Source organism: Cucumis melo, chromosome 6 (assembly GCF_025177605.1).
Source record: "Cucumis melo cultivar AY chromosome 6, USDA_Cmelo_AY_1.0, whole genome shotgun sequence".
Classification (NCBI taxonomy): domain Eukaryota; kingdom Viridiplantae; phylum Streptophyta; class Magnoliopsida; order Cucurbitales; family Cucurbitaceae; genus Cucumis; species Cucumis melo.
Genome location: NC_066862.1, coordinates 19,991,354 through 20,011,354, shown reverse-complemented (window position 1 = coordinate 20,011,354; position 20,001 = coordinate 19,991,354). Strand labels below are relative to the sequence as shown.

At 31.0% G+C, this 20,001-nt stretch overlaps 1 protein-coding gene across 1 annotated transcript; it reads left to right on the top strand.

Annotated features, from left to right (window-relative positions):
- The first annotated feature begins 271 nt into the window (after positions 1 to 271).
- Positions 272 to 10,250, top strand: LOC103491852 (probable 1-deoxy-D-xylulose-5-phosphate synthase 2, chloroplastic). The gene is made up of 9 exons (XM_008451969.3): positions 272 to 346; positions 3,039 to 3,203; positions 3,366 to 3,516; positions 7,453 to 7,712; positions 7,831 to 8,062; positions 8,204 to 8,517; positions 8,652 to 8,930; positions 9,654 to 9,938; positions 10,098 to 10,250. Exons 1-9 carry the CDS (start codon positions 326 to 328, stop codon positions 10,248 to 10,250), a joined length of 1,860 nt encoding a protein of 619 aa, XP_008450191.2. The 5' UTR covers positions 272 to 325.
- The last annotated feature ends 9,751 nt before the right edge of the window (positions 10,251 to 20,001 follow it).

Genomic DNA, 20,001 nt, shown 5'->3' with positions numbered 1-20,001 from the left:
AGTTTAAGCTTTTGGATTCATTATTGATGATTTAACATAGATTAAAGTAGAAGTTCATGTTTTGAAACCATATATAATGTCATATTTTTTAGTTGGTTTAATATGTTAATTTTCACTTGTTAGGGAGTGATTTAACATGCAACTTAGTAATTCCCATATTGGAATGCAGTTGTTAATTTGTAGGGCTTCAAGAAATGAAGTGGACCATGGAGAAAAAAGGAAGATGAGGAGTGAAGAAATTGAAAGAAAGACCAACAACAACGATGTTTTCTCAGGAGAAAAACCAATAACGCCATGGTTGGACAAAGTTTCTTACCCAATTCACATGAAGAATCTATCACTTCAGGTACTAAAATTAGGGTATTTTATTTTATTATATTTTGTTTTCTAACGCATCCACAGAATGTCTATTTACTCTCTATTTAATAAATGTTTATAGCTTTGAAGATGTACTTTTAAATATACAGCCACTAATAAAAACAACCTAAGGTCGCCAAATTGATATATAGTTTTGAAATATAGATGGATACAGTTGAGAGAGTTCTAAATTTAATTATTTTTTAAAAAATAGAAGAATAAAGTAAATTATTGGTTGACTAAACCAATAATATCGATTGTTTGGTTTTGTAAAGTGTTTGGTGGGTGTTTCTATATGAAAAACCCAACTTGTTAATCTATCAGAGTAGCCAACAATTAGAATTTTGATAGATCGACCGATCTTCTTCATACATACATGAGGGTTTGAAAATTAAAACACAAGAAAAGGAATTGTTGGCACAATAAATTTTAAATCAACACTACATAACTTTCCTCTTTTTATTTTTCCATAAATATGCCCTCATTCTTCCAATTATATTCTTACACAAATTTCCTTTGCAACTAAATAGGAACCCAAAACTTTAATTCAAACCATAAAATGACGTAAGGTCCCATAGACAAAAATTCTCCATAAAACCAAAAAAAAAAAAATCATAAATATATCAAACTACAGTTGTATAATAAAATTCGCAAAAGTTATCCATTTTTTAAATATTTCATGTTTGCCCCAGTTTTTTCTATCATATTTTTTCCTTTTCTCTTTTTCTTTTTTTACTGTGATTTTTTTCTATCGTCTTTCTTCTTTTCCTCTTCTTTTTTCTACGTCGCTTAGATTTGGGTAACCAAATTTAATTTCTTTCTATCGTCTTTCTTCTTTTTCTCTCTTTTTTTTCATTGCGATTTCTTCTCATCTTTTTTTATGTCGTTTAAATTAAGTAACCAAATCTTATAGAAAAGAATCTTGAAAAATTGTTTATATTGGATTGAAGTAACCAAATCTAAACGGTAGTGTAAAAAAAATAAACAATTGCGTATAAAAAGAACTTAAAAAATCGTTTAACCAAATCTAAACGATCGTGTAACAAATAATCCTGAAAAAATAAATGTTTGTGTAAACAAATCTAAACGATCGTGTATCAAAAAAATCTTGAAAAAATTCATTTAGCCAAATCTAAACGATCGTATACCAAATTTTGAAAAAAAATCGCCAAATGTAAACGATCATGTAGCAAAATCTAAAGAATTGTGTATCAAATATATCACGCGCATGGTTGACGAAACATTTTTTGTATTTTCTATTGTAGGCCTATGGTCTTTTTCCGTTTTCGAAATTATTCAATGTAAATATTTTGTCACTTTGTTATATTTTTTAAAAGACTCCAAACAAAACAATAAATTGCAAAATACAAAATAGGCCAACAAAGGAATATAACTTTCGATGATGGAAATCATTCTTAACTAATCACAACAATCAGACTAATTTGAACTAGAAAAATGAATGGACAAAGTATTTTCATTGATATAAGTAATTAATAGTTTTATTATTCTCTCTTTGGTCTTACTAGTCTATATATCTACATTAAAGGATGTTAGTTTTAAAGATTGGTAATCCATATGAAGGGAATAAGACGTTATTGAATAAAAGAGAGAGAAGGGAAAAATTGGGAAAGTGTTAATTAGGTCATTCATTGAAACATTAGGAAAAATAGAAAATGAAAGAGAAAAGTGCTATATATATATATATATGAGGTGCCAATGAACCATTTCTATTCATATACTAATAGTGGTAAGGACAGTTTGCTAACCTTTTTTTAGGTTAAAAGGTATCATAAGATAACTTTTAATTGGGATATTTTAACAAGATAGCAACAGTTTCTATATATCAATAAACAAATAATTGGGATGTTTTTAATTTATTTTTAGTTGAAGGGTATATATTATTATTTAAACTTTTTCAAAGATTGGGAGTATTTTCGAAATAGAGTACTAGTTGTTTCGCTAAAAAAAAAAAAAAAAAAAAAAAAAAAAAAAAAAAAAAGTAAATGTGTCTTGGAATTCTTTTTTAGTTTAACTAAGGTATTACTGAAAACTAAAACTTTTGGAATTTGGAGGCTACTTCTTAGACAAATATTGTACAAAGTCTAGGGTTTTTCATATATATATATATACATACTTTAGCCAAAAATGTAATTATTTATTTTTCACCTTCTATGTGTCTCTTTTTATTATTATTATTATTATTATTTTTTCTCCTTGCTCTCTTTATTTTCGTTTTTCCATATATCTTCTCTCTCTTTGCTCTTCAGCTTTGCTAGCATTCCTTCTTTCTGTCTTCTCTCTATCCCCTTCTTTCTTCCTCATATAAGCATCCCAAAACGGACGCGATAAACCGACCATGCTAATCAACCAACCTGAAAAATTCTCTCCACAACAGTACATGTGGTTCGAAAACTTTAAAGGAGAGGTGACAGGACTTTTCACTATTGATAAAATCGAGAGAAATAGAAAGATAAAGAAAAATAGAGACGTAGATAGTGGAGAATTTTATACAGAGGGTTTCTAATCACTCAATGGAGATACAACAATGGAAAGCATATATATATATATATATATATATATATATATTATGGCAAACAAAAAGACACAGAGAGAAGTGAAGGTAAAAAGTGAATAAAAAGTAAAAAGTCATGTATATTTTTTCTTTTTTGGTGAGATTTCAGGATGTTGAAGAACTTGCAGCAGAAATTAGAGAAGAAGTTGTGTATTCAGTTTCGAAATCAGGTGGCCATTTAGGTTCAAACTTAGGCACTGTTGAGCTGACTGTGGCATTGCATTACGTCTTCGATGCACCTCAAGACAAGATCGTATGGGACGTCGGCCATCAGGTACCTACAAACAATATAATATCAACTTTTAATTTAAAATCTCTCTCTCTCTCTTGTTTTTTTTTTTTTTTTTTAAGTTAATGTCATTTCTTTGTTGTTATTGACATGCATAGCTCCAAATGAAAGTGAGATAAAGTCTGAAATTTTGATGTTTACAAATAGGCTTATGCACATAAGATTCTTACGGGGAGGAGGAGTAGAATGCAAACAGTAAGGAAGGCTGGGGGACTCTCCGGATTTCCAAGAAGGGATGAAAGTATTTATGATACTTTTGGTGCTGGACACAGCTCTACAAGCATTTCAGCTGCTCTTGGTACTTTTTTTTTTTAATAAAGAAGGCCTATATATTAGTAGTTATTTCTTAAAACTAAATAATGAGACACAAAATTGAAATTGTTTTTGACATATTGGACAAATTAATTGAAAGTTTAATATTTTATGCATTTTTTAGAAGTTAAGGACTTACTAAATATAAAATTTTAAAAAATTTTAAACTTGTAAGGACGTTCTAACCAATTTACAAGTTCAATTAACTAGAGTTTTATAACACATAAAATTTGAAATTCAAACATCTATCAATTTTTTTAATCTCGAGTATACCAAATGACTAGATTGATAGATTTTAGTCATGTACAGTGGAAATCGGATCGAGATTTTATATTAATTGCAGTAAGTTAATATGAAACTCTAAATTTAAACCGATTATGGTTAATTAAACGAATTACATATTTCGGTAGCTCCGTAATTGCTCATTTTTCCACCCAACAGAAAACCAGACCATCACTAGAATTGATTTGCTATCCTCCAGACTCAGAACTGAAAAGAGAGAAAGAGATGAGAATAAAAAGAAATTGGGCTTGGAAGTTGAGAATTTCGGATAGGGAAAATTTTTGGCGAATAATGGTGTAAAATCCAGACCAAAATCTCAAAGACCCAATAGTCTTTCTAATAAATTTGATAACCCATTTTTATAGAAAAATGGCATGCAACATGTGCATGTTGAAGATTTATTATGGCCTAACACTTCAAAGTTCATTTTCTCTAGAGGGCTTTTTGTCTTCGTCAAATGAAAACACCTAGCCCACTAAAGTTAGTGGGATTATCCAACGAAATGTTGAATTTTTCCACTAACTGTAGTCAAAGGGCAAAACGGTGACTTCAACTAAGTCAAACTTAGACTTTTCAAACCAAAAAGTCCACATTTTAACTTTTTATCATTTTTTTTCGTCTGGACTAATTTCAACCTTCTAAGCATGAATCCACATTCACTTTCTCAAAATTCAAATCATATTTGAATATATTGCCGATCAAAGTTTGACTTTTAAAAGTCAAAAGTCTGCGTCCTTTGATTTTTTACAACTTTGACCATTTCCATCAATTTTGAGCTTTTAAATATGAATCTGCATTCATATTTTTTATATTTAAATTTCATTTATATATAAAGCTCTATCTCTAATCTGATAAACGACACCTATATCACATATACTTGTCAATTTCTCTCTCCTCAACAAATTCGAACAATTCAAATTATTACATCATACTGTTTTAAGTCTATTCCATATAAGCTAGCAGGGGAACCTAATCGATCTATAGATCATGAAATTCAACTATTTGAGATTAACTAGTTAAATTCTTTTAGATCGAGCTAATCAACAACATTCATTAACTAATAAGTCATTCCACTAAAGTCCTGTAGTTGCATTCCCTCACTATAGATATATTTGTGTTCATCTGATATAACCATAATTAGTTAGTTAATCCTTCATAGGTCGTTTATAATCTCGACTAGATCTACTATTAATTTTACCCCTAAGATTACATCTTACTCCGTAAGTCCCATTAATCCACTATTAAACACAATTTTGTTTAAGGTCAAAACTATAAACTGAATCCCTCAAGTGCCAATGAGAGGGTAGGGCTCCTTGCTCAAGACCTGGATTCAGTTCTTAAGGAATCAACCTATCTACTAACTCTAAAGTGGGTATAAATGAAATTCGTCTTGCACCCTATGACCTAAGTTATATTCACCTAATCTTACTCCTGAAATGGGAGACTTAATGATAATCTTATGTGAACTGAGTTCATAGTTAACTTAGGATTAAGATTATGTTACATAGGTCATCAATAATCGAAATAGTTAATTTTATACAGTAAACGGTGTTATAAACCGTAAAAGTGACTATTTCATAATTTAATCTTATGTAAACTCCTTACATAGGATACCCCACTTTCATGTCTCTACATGAAGTACGATTTAAGATCACATCGTTTGTACTAGCTACAAAGTTGGTTGCATCTATAGTGTCCTTAGAATAACACTCCCAACCTTATTAGTATGCTATAGATCATTTTGGCTCTGTACTCGAACTTGATCCATGTTTATGTCTCTATATAAAAATCAAGTTTATTCAAAATAATCTTGGGACCTTAATTTATTGGATACAAGATTATAATATCCAATTTAATTATTAATTTTTCAATAACAATTTTATTAAATAAAATATAATTTTAAATTACAAACTACGTGTTTTAAGACAAATTTCAACGTAGAAATTATTAATAGTTCAGAAAAGTACAATGGAATTAATAATCTTTAAAGTGGATTTGGATTCATAAGAAAGTAATAAAAAAATAAAGTCAACTTTCACTACAATATAGTTGAGGAAGTTAATTGAATAGACTATTCATTCTATTAGGTTGACTTTGTATTTATATGTATTTGATTGTATAATTAAAAAATAGTAACTGTTTGAAAGTATTAACGTTTATAATATTTTTAAAAAGTTATAAATATAACAAAATATATTAATCTATCGATTATACAAATCTATTCTAGATAGATTATAAGAGTTTTATTAATGATAAAAGCCTATTGCGGATAGATTTTACTATATTTCTAATTTTTTTTAAATCTTGTTATATACTTAATTATTATCCTTAAAACGGCTATCTATTATCATTTAATTTTAAAAGGAGTTGAGTGGCGCTCTGCTTCTTTGTCGGAGTCCTTCTGTTAAGGAGTGCAACAGTGAGTTCACGAGAGAGAGGCAGCACGTAAACGAGTTTAGACGAAGGGGCATCCCAAATCCGTATTCCAAAGCAAGGAAGGTCTCTGAGAAGAAATTTCGTCTTGTTCATTAACATCTGGGAAACATTCCGCCATAGTTAGGACTCCTTTCAACTTCCTCAACAAGTGGGGGTCAGTCATGGATGCAAGAAAAAAACGGCGGAATATATTACCCATGCTCCTTTAGGTTCTTTATTCCATGGGGCAAGGATTTTAGCAAAACCTCTCATTCTCCTTAGGTCCCCTGAAGGACTCATTCATTCTGCAAGTTAAAATTTAGTTTAAAAAATATATAATTTAATGTTAAAAATTCAAATCTCTAAATGAAAAAAAAAATCTTGCAAATATAAAAATTAAATTCAAGGTCGGCATTATATCACACTTTGAAGATTTACCATAGTTTACATCCAAACCTCAGACTCTAACATTAGGTATAGAATTATTGTCGATAATATTCTCTAAGTACCATGAAAAAGAAGAAAAAAAATGAAAAGAACTCTTGTGCATCATTTTTAAAGGTTAGAAGTTGATATACAGTACCAAACACCATGCTAGTTGACTAATATTCATTTTGGCTTTGTTAACCCATCTCGTAAAATCATAAACATTCAAGGAGATGCAAACAATGGAGTGATCACTATGCCATAACCAAATTAAAATTATGCTTAAAAGTATATAAGCTAAACGATAGTTTAACAATAAGTCACTCCACACTCCACATATATGTTTCTAAGATTATTAGAGTTTATATAGTATTAAATTCCCTTGCATCCATCAACCTTTTTTTTTAACTGGTTAGTTGCTTGATGCAATACCATGCTATTTCCTCCTCACTTAATAGTACTTCTTCGACTTGTGGTGCCTAAAGTTGCATTTCATGTTTCAAATTTTTGTTTGGTTTGTTGATCTATACTATATTTTAAGCATTATTTAATGTAATTTTTCACTTTAAAATTTAAGATTTCAAATCAAACTACACCTGAGACGTAAGAATATTTTATTCAAAATTTACAAAAAATAATTTTGAGAAACAGGATCAGATTATCCATCAAACATATATATTTTTTTTTTATTAAGTGAACTTGAAAGTATAAAATAGAATTATAATTGTTTGTCAAAGTACATATTTCTCTGACTGTGACTGATCTTGCAAAGTTTGGTGACAAAAAAAAAAAAATGAAGGCATGGCAATTGCAAGGGATTTGAAAGGAGAAGAAAACAATGTTGTTTCAGTGATAGGAGATGGAGCGATGACGGCAGGACAAGCATATGAAGCCATGAACAACGCAGGCTATCTCAATTCCAATCTCATCATCATCCTCAACGACAACGCCCAAGTCTCTCTCCCAACCGCCACCCTCGACGGTCCAGCCCCTCCCGTAGGAGCCCTCAGCGCTGCATTAGCGGAGCTCCGACAACGACCATTCGTGGGAGCCACAGAGGTAAAATTATGGAGAATTTAGCTAGTTAGGCTTTCAATAATAATTAACTAGTAATAATATGTCATAGTTTCTATTATCTCTTTAGTTGGTTGTTTTTCATTTTATGATGTGGGGACAGGTGAAGAAGACAAAGAATATGGTGGGGTGTGGTTTGTTTGGAGATCTTGGTTTACAGTATGTGGGTCCAGTGGATGGGCATAATGTTAGAGAATTGGTGTCCACTTTTGAAGATGTGAAGCAAAGGTGTAAGAATAATAATAATAATGATAAAGGTCCATTTTTTATCCATGTCTTTACACAAAAAGGGAAGGGCTATCCTCCAGCTGAGGCTGCACCCGATAGAATGCATGGTATGTTCATTATATAATATCCTTACTCTAGCTTTGTTATTTTTTCTTCTCTTGAACATATATATTTTCAAAAACCAAATAGTCATACTTCATTATGTATTATGTATATGTTGAAATTTGAATATTAAAAATAATTATCAGGAGTGGTGGAGTTTGAGGCAAAGACAGGGAAGCAGGTGAAAAATACCAAATCGAAAGCACAACTTTCATTCAGTCAATACTTTGCGGAGTCACTGATTAAAGCAGCAGAATGTGACGATAGGATTGTAGGGATCCATGCCGCGATGGGAGCTGGAACAGCGCTTAATTACTTCCAGAAGCGATTTCCAGATCGGTGCTTCGATGTGGGGATTGCGGAGCAGCACGCCGTGAGTTTTGCGGCTGGGTTGGCCACACAGGGGATGAAACCATTTTGCTCTGTTTACTCCACTTTCCTTCAACGTGCCTTTGATCAGGTTCCCTTACCCTACCATTATATATAATTATAATCTCATCACCAACTTCAACCCTTACCTCCTTTTTCTTAGCTTATATTTCCACACCTACTTAACTCAATCATTTCTTTACGTTGTGAAAAATGATAATGTAGGTACATGATGTAGATCTTCAAAAATTACCGGTTCGGTTTGTGGTGGATCGGGCGGGTTTGGCGGGTCCTGAAGGTCCAACCCATTGTGGAGCATTTGATATTCTATATACTTCTTGTTTGTCCAACATGATCGTCATGGCACCATCTGATGAAGCTGAGCTTATTCGCATGGTGGCCACAGCAATTGTCATTGATGACAGACCAAGCTGCTTCAGGTTTCCAAAGGGCAATGGAATTGGAGCACTTCTCCCTCTCCATTACAAAGGAACCCCACTTGAGGTTAGGCCTTCAAAAAAAACTATATGTTTAAATCACCAAATCAAAATGGTCTACGAATAAACCATCAAAATTCAACTAACAAAATATACTCGGCAAAATCAAGCAACAAAAAGTACCAAATGAAACTATTGGAATCGATATGACTTTAAATATTCTTTTGTGTTGTAGAATATAACAACTTTTTTTAGAGTAATCAGCATGATTTTAGTGTTAATTGTCTCATATTGATTGTTGTCCAAGATTATATAAAAAACGCTCTTCACTAAAAAGGGTTCGTGAAAAAGTAGAGTTGTAATAAAAAAAAAAGTTTAAAAAAATTCTCAAAGAAGTTTTCAAACACAATATAACAACATAGAAAATGAAAAATAGAAAATTATACATATTTTCTTTCCAAGAACACGTTCAATCCTTTCGTAATGAAGAAAAAAATTAAACTTTTTTTTCCCATAAACAGAAATCACAAAATCATAAAACTTCAAATTCATAAATAAAAAACAGATTAGTCTAATTAAAAAGATGATCAAAACCACTTTAATAAAAAACAGAAAAAGATATTTTTTGAGAATCCATTTCCTACAATGATTAGTCATTCCCAATAGTAACAAAAGAAACTAAGATAGAAAAACTTGTGTATAATTTATACCATTCATTGGTTCAATTTTGAAATTGGAACATACTTTTAGTAAAATTGTAATTGTGCTTATGTTTTGAACTTTTGAGTAGATTGGAAAGGGTAGGGTATTGATGGAAGGCAATAGGGTTGCTCTCTTGGGGTATGGATCAATAGTTCAACAATGTCTTGAAGCTGCAAGAATTCTGAAAACTCTAGGTGTTTCCACGACGGTTGCAGATGCAAGATTTTGCAAGCCTCTCGACTCAGAACTCGTCAAGTGCTTAGCTAAGCAGCATGAGATCCTTATTACTGTAGAGGAGGGCTCAATAGGAGGCTTTGGATCACATGTTTCACAATTCTTAAGCTTAACTGGAATCTTAGATGGACCACTTAAGGTAATTATTATAAGGATTCTCAAAGTTGATTTGAAATGACTTTATCAGTACTTGAAAGAATATTTTAAGCACCTGAAAAATCATTTCCATTCAAATATATACTCAAGCTTTCAATTGTAATTCAGTAATGTTGAGTTTGTAAATTATCACATTTTGCAGTTTAGGGCTATGGTACTTCCAGATAGATACATTGAACAAGGATTGCCTCACCATCAGCTAGAAGAAGCTGGGTTGTCTGCCATGAATATTGTTTCAGTAGCACTATCTCTTCTTGGGACAGCAAAGGAACGTGATGAAATTAAATTAGTCTAAACTTAATACATGAATTTGCATTATTAAATATGTGTGAATAGTTAAGATACATGAAATAGTTAATCACTAAATACATTGATATATGAAGAGACACATGTATTGATATTTATTATTGATGACTTTTAATGTACTTTTCTACTAGTATAAATATGTGTAAGGTTTCTCATTTGTATGAAAAGAAAGAAAGTAAGAAATTCAAGTTTAAGAAATATTATTCAATTTTTTTCGTCTAAATTGTGTGAATAAGAGAACAATCTTCTTCTCTTGTTTCTTAATTTGTATTGTGAGGGCCTATTATGTTTCCAACAAGTGTAGTATCAGAACTCTGGTTAGATATGGCTTCAAATGATAACATGTTACAATCCAACTTCCAAGGTTCAACGGAAAGAATTTTAATCAATTGAGTATTCAAATAAAAGTGTTAGCTCACAAAAATTGTGGGGCATTGTTGAAAGAAGATACACTGAAGTTGAGAATTAAAGTGAGCTCACAGAGCAACAACTTGTTGAGTTAAGAGAAAATTGTAAGAAAGACAAGAAGGCTTTATTCTTCATTTATCAAGTTGTTGATGAATTTATTTTCGAGAGAATTTCAACAGCTACTTTTGCAAAGGCGGCTTGGGATATTTTACAATCTACCTATCAAGGAGAAGATAATTAGGTAAAGATGGTAAGGTTATAAGCTCTCATATCCGAATTTGATTGCATGAAAATGAAAGAAACTGGAACTATTGAAGAATTTTTCAATCGTATTCTTGTAATTGTCAATAGTTTAAGATTAAATAGTGAAGAAGTAGGCGATCAAAGAGTTGTTGAAAAGATTCTTAGAAGTATGCCAAGAAAATTTGAGCATATCATCGTTGCAATTGAAGAATCGTTGCAAAAATGCCAAGATACACTCAAATTTTTTTTTGCCTTTCCTTTTTAATTGATCTCTTCTTCCAGTAATCAAGAAATCCTCTCTTCTCTCTTTTTTTCTCTGTTTTTATAGGGCACTGAGATGGTAACTTTTTTTTTTTAAGATTGCCAGATCATGAAGATCGTGTTTGTGATAGTCAGAAAGTGGGAAGAATCGTGGGAAGAAACGTGGAGAGGGAGGATCGTGGAGAGGAAGAATCGTGGAGAGGAAGAATCGTGGAGAGGGAGCGTAGAGAGGGGGAAAATCGTAGGACTGGAAGTGGTTGAGATAAAACAGGGAAAAGATATGAATTTTTAAATACTGTTTTCTTTTCTTTTTTTTTTCTTTTTTTTTTAAATTAAATTCAAATTCAAATCATCTTAAATTAATTAAAATTAATAAATAAAATAAAGTAAAGTAAATGTAAAAAATAAATGGTCAAAATATGGTATCTACAGTATGTTTTTCTTTTAACCGGAAGATAGCATAATCAGACGACAACAAAAACAACCATAATCTTTGTGGAAGACTAGTCTTTCCCAAATTTCCTAAAGGAATCCCAAAAAATTATGAATTCCTTGCTTCCAATCCACACCCTCTATTTAAAACTAAAATGTTTAACAAACTTACTAGCTAATAATTACTGATATTCCCCTTCTCGCAATCATACTAACAGTCCTAATTTTTTTCCTAACTAGGTTTTTACAATAACGAGATTTAATTTTACATTTCAAACCTAGGGAAAAAAGAAGAAAAATATTTCAGCTGCATCCTAAGTTAAACCTATTTTGGTACATTCTTGTGTATGTGTTAGAGTGGGATACTAAAAGACAATGCAAGAAAAAGATGCATAGGATTGTTAGGAACTCTTGATAATTGGAAAAGGATTTACCCAAATTACCCAGGCAATGCTGTTAATGACCATCTACAATAAATCAACTTTTAGTGAGCAATGTTGATTAAATGTAAATGCTTCATTGTTTATATAGTAGATATGAAGGGAAACTTTTGATCATGAAATACCAAGTAACGATTCCGAGGTGCTTACACTGATGCTTCCTACCAAAAGACCTAATAAAAGTAGCTTATTTTCAGATAGAACAATAACCAACAGGGGCATCAAAACAAGCTGCATATATGTATAAACCAGTGTATTAAAAGAGGAGAAATAGCAGAAAACAAGCTGCATAGATATCTAAGCATGCTTTTATTCATTTTTATTCTAAACTAGGAAACACTCTAACAGCTTAACAAAGTCCAAATACAACGAGACTAACCTTCCTTGAGGTCGTATTGCCTTAGTAACCAGATCCTGATCATCAGTTGCATCATTCACAGCTTCCATCGAAGTGTCATCTTTCTCTGCAATTTTTACCATTAAACCATATAAACATCAGAAAATCCAAACTGTTGATATACTGAAGCTATTTCTCAAAGTTATTACCTTCTTCAATGTCTTTTACTGCTTACAGCAACAAAAAAAAATTTAAGTGACTCTAAAAAAATACACAAAACTAAAACGAGATGAAGCTCGTGCGTCTGGAGATGCCATCTAACGAAGCCCGTCGCATCTGGAGATGCCATTTGAAGCCCGTCGCACCTATGGTGGCCGGCGGTATAGTACTTGTGTGGGTTGTAGTGGGCGGCTGCTGAAGATAGAAAGACTAAACGATGGAGATAAAGATGGAGAGATTGAGGGATTTTGAAGAGGGATTTTTGAAAAGGGTTTTTGAAGATTGGCCGGCCGTCGTCGATTGAAGAAGGAAAGGGTTTTTGGAGCCTTTTGTGGAGATGTAGAGAGAAAGGAGATAAGAAAATATATAATTAATAAATTATTTTATTATTTATATTCAATGACCGTTAAAATTTGTCATAGAATTATGACAGTTAAAAACTGTCATAAATTCTTCAAATCTAAAAAATTCCGGTTTTACCCGCCAAAAATGCACATTTTAACTTTTATGACAGTTTTTTCTTCTCTCCTTTTAATTTTAGATGAAATGAACTGTCATAGTAGATATCTTTTCTTCTAGTGGTTAGAGTTAATTTAGTAAGAGTTTCACATTAATTAAATGTAGGATTTAAATTGTTGTGTTTAATTGTGGAATGAGTTATGCTCCTGACAATCCAATAAATAGGCTTGGAATGTTGTAATCTAAATCATCCAAGTGTGAAGTAGAATACACACAAAAAGAGTTAAAGTCTTCCAATAAGTTTGTTTTATTTCCTCTTAAATATTCTATTTGGTGATTATTTATTTGGGGTATTCATCACACACTTCCAACAAAGTGGTATAAGAGCAAGAGTTTGGAGTTTAAAAAAATTGTTTTTGCAAATTAATGGCAAACAACAATTTAGTTCCCTTCCAAATACCTCGACTTACAAAAGAAAATTATAGCAGTTGGTGTATTCAAACGAAAGCTCTACTTGGTTCACAAGATGTGTGGGACATTGTTAATAATGGTTTTGAAGAACCAGAAAGTGATGCAACTTTGAGTCAAGTTCAACGAGAAACTTTACAAAATACCAGGAAAAAAGATCAAAAGGCTATCACCATCATTCATCAAGCCATTGATGATTCAAATTTTGAGAAAATTTTTGGAGCAACTGCTGCACATCAAGCATGGAAAATTTTTGGAGAATACGTATAAAGGAGTAGGTCGAGTCAAGAAGGTTTTCTTTTTTGGTTTACCTTGTACTTCTAGTGGTTCCAACGGAATCTAGGTGATTACTTATAGACTTACAAAGACACAGTATAGTTCGTACCGATCAAGGTGACATTTAGTTAGATCGACTAGCTATGCTTTACATCAAGAAGATTGTGTGTCATTGTGAGGTTTTAATGTCTAGGTGTCAGACAGAGATCCAAGACTTACTTCAAAGTTCTGGCCTAGTTTGTAGAAGACGTTGAAAATTAAGTTACACGTTTTAGTACAACTTTTTACTCTCAGACAAATGGTCAGTCAGAAAGGACCACCAAGACTTTAGAAGACATGTTAGCAGTTTGTGTGTTACAGATTAAAGGAAGTTGGAATACTCCCTTATTGCTTATGGAGTTTGCATACAATAACATTGACAATTCTAGTATTGGAATGATGCCATATGAAGCTTTTTATGGCAAGCCTTTTACAACTTTGATATTTTGAAATAAAGTGGATGAGTGGAAGTTAGTAGGCTCTAGGTTAGTGCAAGCTATACGTTAATCAGAGAGAACCTTAAGATAACTCAAGATCGGCAGAAGTGCTATTTAGATAAGAGGCAAAGAGACCTAGTTTAAGACATCTAACTTAATGTATATCAAACTTAAAAAAGAATAATAGTGTATCGTTCTAATCTAAAGTTACGTCGAAGAAAAATATTTTAAGACATCTACGTCTCAAATTTTGAGGACAAATGATTAGTTATCTTCTATTGGTAGAAGACAACCAATACATAAATGAGACTTACAATATGTAATTGATTATTTATATCGGTTATATCAAAAGGTGTGACCATTGAGTATAAAATTGAAAACTCTCAAAATATCTGTGGGTGATAAGAATATTTTTGTGTGTATGGTGCTAATATATGATCTTTCATAAGATACATAAGGTTTTATAGAGATTTAGAAACTTCTACTGTAAAATCAATTTTATTGTATGCGGCAAACATTGGTACACAACACAATTGTTTTTGCTTAATTAGCAAAAAAGAAATTGTAGTAGCCATAAAATAACCTTGATGATCTCAAATCGGGTTTATAGATTTTACTAAATAATTTTTTGAATTATCCACTACTACCAAGAACTCAAAATAAAAAGAAAGGTCATATATCACACACTAAACTGTTTCCACTTTAGTGTGCATTGGTTGATCAACTTTTCATATGTTAAATATCTCTAGATAATGTATATTAATAAGAAAACTGTCCAACATTTGATAAAGCCAAACAAAGGCCTTCCTTCTTCTTTCCAACTCCCCTAATGCAATTAATCTTCTCTAATGCTCTCAAAACAAAATGGCCACACTTCCCATTGGGTTTCTATCTGGTGGAACTACCCAAACCACATTGTCTTGGGTGATCACAAATGATTATTTTTTTTTAATTTTATTTAAATAATAACAACAACAACAAACGATATTAAAAAAAAAAAAAAAAAAAAAACCACTAAATAACACTAAAATATCTCTTTGTTTTATGCTAGAAAGTTTCGGTGTCCCACTTTGAAAATGCACACCAAAACCGCAGAGAGAAAAGAAAATAAAAGATTGAAAAAGTTAATTCAGTTAACTGAACTGATAAAAATATAAAAAGAAAGAGAGAGAGAGAGAGATTTTGTAAGTGAAGTGGGTTGGTGGATTGTTGGTTATGTTTATTTTATTGGTATTGTATTTTGTTTATGCTAACTAAGTCGATCACAATAACGGGTTTAGTTCACCTACTTAACCAAGTTTTGTGTTTAACTAACTCACTTCCCACAACGCTAAAGCCACACATGACCACCCAACACAATCCAAACTTCTTCCATATCATTTACTATTATATTTTCTTGTCTTCTCAATTAATTTTAATTATCCAACAATAATATTTTTTCTATTTTTTCCTTTTTATTTTTATTTTTTCTCTTAATTTTACAAAGGTTTATTTGCTTCATATTGCAACTGATCATCTTGTTAAATTTAAACATAATTGAATCAAAGTTTCTTAAAAAAAAAAAAAAAGAGTTACACAACAACATGAATTGTTTTTTAAATATAGCAAAATAAACAAAAATATTTATAATATATAACAACTTTTTTTAATCGATCAATGATAAATTTTTACCAATGTCTATCATTGATAAACAGTAATAGAAGTCTATCAATATATAGAATAGTTTTGAACTTTGTAATTTGTGTCAAAAACACCCTTAACCTTTCAAAAGTTTCAAAAATGTTCAAAAGTATACTTACCGTTAGTTTTTAATGGAAATCGTTAAAGTTTTGTTTCAAATATACCCCTTAACTATTGAAAAATTTCATAAATACCTTTGAGCTTAGAAAAAAGTTTTAAAAAAATACTTTCATTGATTCAAATTTTACACCAATTTTTTCACCAATAAAAATCAAAATCTGAAGTTAAAACCATAGTTTTAAATTGATTTGGCTATTAACACACAGTGATAGGTCACAAACACAACCAATTTCAATACTTATTATTGTAATTAACATATAATTAATTGTTAAATAGGAAAAGTATTTGACTACTAACACAGAGTAATTCTCTGATATATCTATCGGTCTCGTGTGAATATATATTTTTTAATTTGACCTAGTTATTGTTTAAGTATGTTTTAAGGAGATTTATTTTTAACTTTACGAGGTTTTGTGAAATTTTATGGCTTAAAGTATCGATGTTGATAGATATATCAAAGTGTTAAGTTCACAGGAATTTTATTTCGAGAGATATTTCTGAAAAATTATAAAAATAAAAAATTCAAAACATATATTTAAATTAGTAAATAATTATGTTATTATTAAAAAAAAGTAAATATCTATATTATTTATATCAGTGTTATTTTGAATGTTTATACTTTTTTTCATTCATTTTTACCCCATGTAATGAAAATATCAATTCACCACATCTACAGGTGTCCATAGAGGTATATGGAAATTTAAAACTTAAGATTTTAACCTAAAATTTCGGATTTGTTTTGAATTCTAAGAATATTGGTGTAAAAATTGGATTAATAGAAGTATTTTTAAATTCTTCTTAAGTTTAAGGATATTTATGGAATTCTCCGATCGAAACAAAAAAATTAATGGTTTTTGTCTAACGCTAATGATAAAAATACTTTTGAATCACTCTAGAAAGTTTAAAGAAATTTTTGAAACTATGTAATTTGGTCAAAAAGTTAATAAATTCTAAACTTTGTGAATATTTTGTAACTGCTATTCAAAATAATTTTCCTGCAACACAAAATGTGTATGCTAAGTTTTATGTGGATGGAAGTATAATTACTTCTCTTCCTCGTTAATATTTTAGCTTTTCCAAATAATATTGAAGAAAAAGAAAACCAATATTTTGATATAAAATTACAGAGTGAGATGCTTCATTCTAGTTTATTTTTTAAAAGTAATTTATTAAATGTCAAAGCTCGGACTAAATGAAACAAAGTTAATCACAACCTAACTAAATGAAACGGAGTTAACCACAAGCTAAACTTATTTATTATTATGCATAAATTTAATTTTGGTCACATAAAAAAATCTTGAGAGCAAGATTCAACGACCAAAAGCAAACACGAGAAAATGACCCCATCCTTGGAAGTAAACAAGTCTTGTAAACTCTAATCGTCATTCATGGAAACAAGTTATAAGCTTCAATCCCTATGCAATTATTTCTATTAAAAACATAGTAAAATCGTAAGATCATATCCATCTTCAAAAAATCTATGTATGAGTTTCTTTTCAAGATCCAACAATTCAATTTAAATGGATGTTTTTGTTGTGAAAAATGTAAAATTGCAAATATAAGGCCTCATTATTTCAAGTTTCTCGCAATTGATTAAATTGGGAGTAAGGATAATAGGTTGAACTTCCGTAGAATCAAAATCAAAATCTTGATCAATGCCCACCAAGTAGTCATAATTTTTAGTGCCCTTATTTATTGAAACCACGAGAACTACTCTCTACTCAAACTAAATTCTTCAAAAAGCACTTTTATGATGAGAAGTTTTCATGTCAATTTAAATTTCTTAGTGCTCTTGTTACTGGCTAAGTATATTTGTTTATGTTTTCTAGTTGTTCTTATTGAGTCGTTATTTGATAGTTGTCTTAGAAGTTGTATCAGAGTACACTTGTCTCGGTCGATGTATTAAAGGTTGCTAATTCTTGCAGATTACTTCCTTATTCATAAAGTTCTGCAGATTGCTTCCACGTGTCTTTTTTTCTTTTTCTCATTTACATATTTATTCTGATGATATTTTTCCTTGTTTGGTGGTGGCTTTTTAAACTCAAGGAGGCCTTTGCTAGGGTTGTCACATATGATTTTGAGTTGTTCTTCATTGGTTACTTGAGAGAGTTTGTATTTTAAGAGTTCAAATGTCTTTGTTGCAGCTATTGTTTTTATCGTTTGTTCGCTAAGACTACATCGATTTCGTTCATATTGCACTGCTTTAGGGAGCCTAAAGCCTACTCATTAGAGAAGGATGATAGAACTTGAAGTACACTATCTTTCTCTCATTAATTTGTGTTCGTTCTGCTACTTAATATTATTATATGTTGATTTTATAAGTGTTCGATGCCCTAATGGTTGAGTAGCCAAATTTAGAGTATATCGGTGTTAATCTAAGCAAAATTAAGCTTAAAACAAGCTAAGGATGAAAAGTGGATCTTAATTACAAATTTATCACTAGAAGAGCAGCCTTATGCATAGGCCTAGGCATCGTGCCGCTTCGAACTCAAGAATTTTATGTGTCCGTTTTAAGCGTTGAAAAACTCATTCTCGCATAGTGTTACCCTTCGACAACAATTGTCAAGCATCACGACGCTCAGTCAAGGAATTGTGGCACCCTTATGATTTTCTATAAAAATTCCTTTCTATTATTATTTTAAGGAGGTTGTCATTACCCAATTGAGACCTAATTTTTCAAACTTCTTCCTCCGATGTTAGAACATTTTTATTACAATGGATAAACAATAGAAGATTTGTATTATTGATCACGTATATTTTCAGCTAAAGAGGCATAGATTAGCTTGGGGTTAGAATATTGAACTTCTTGTCAAGATTTGTTGTTTTTAAACATTTAGCTGATTCTTTAAGTATGAATGCTATTCTTATTTATTCTTCAATCATGCTTATGTGAATGATCTGTATCTAATGAATCTATGATTTTACGTTTTATGTCCTTTAACGAATCCATATATGAACTTTGCTTTCGTTTAAATCTATGATTCATGACATTCCATCATATATTTAAGCAAGAAGTAATAGGGTTAAGTTAGCTTGTTATTCTAATTCGATGGACATTGTTCTAACCAACTTAGAATTGTACCTAACAAATGCGTTCAGTTATACGCTTGAAAATTGATCATTCCACCCAAGAATCTCTGGATAATGTGATTAGAAAATTTCAATTGGAATAATTAGGAATATAGGACAATTTAGTTAGCTTCTCTTATTAAATTGGTTAGAATGACAAATCTAGTTGGATAGTGGTAATTCGATGAACTGAATATTTTAAATAGGAAAAATCTATTTTGACTCAAGCAAGGCTCTTTGGATTATTGAATTCATCCAATTTATATTTCTTGCAATTTTACTTTATTCACAGCTAAAACCAATTAAATCTTAACCCCCCAGTTACTCTCGAGTTGGAAATTGTTTACTAGAGAATTTCTCGTGGTCCCTATGTTCAACCTGACCTTGCCACTAAGACTAGTTGTTGTAGATAGTTTGATAAATTATTTGGTCCAAATTTAGGAGACAAATCCCATTTGAACAAATTGGTGTCGTTGGTGGGGAGTGCCCTAATTTCTCTTTTAAAGAGTTTTCAATCTTTTGTTTATTCTTCTATTATGACTCAATCCTCCTTGGTTTAAAATTCTTTGTTATATTTTGTAGAGGTTGAATGGGAAGAAAGGAGACAAAAGAGGGAAGCTAGAGAGCCAAGAGCTTCTCAAAAAGATATTTGTGCAAGATGCACATCGGAGGAAGAGCATTTAGAGGAAGAAATTGAGAAACATGGTTGAGCCTTAGCATGAGCACACTTTGAGAGACCTTGTTGTTCTGACCTGACTCAGCAGCCACTCTGCATTACCTATCCTAAGATGACAAATAATTTTAAGCTTAAGACAAGACTTATTCACTTATTGTCTATCTTTCATTGTCTTG

Excerpts from the sequence above, each read along its gene's own strand:
- LOC103491852 (XM_008451969.3), top strand. The coding sequence starts at position 326 with ATGAAGAATCTATCACTTCAG. Across the intron at positions 8,518-8,651 it reads TTCAACGTGCCTTTGATCAG|GTACATGATGTAGATCTTCA; the intron begins GTTCCCTTACCC and ends ATGATAATGTAG. Across the intron at positions 8,931-9,653 it reads ACAAAGGAACCCCACTTGAG|ATTGGAAAGGGTAGGGTATT; the intron begins GTTAGGCCTTCA and ends ACTTTTGAGTAG.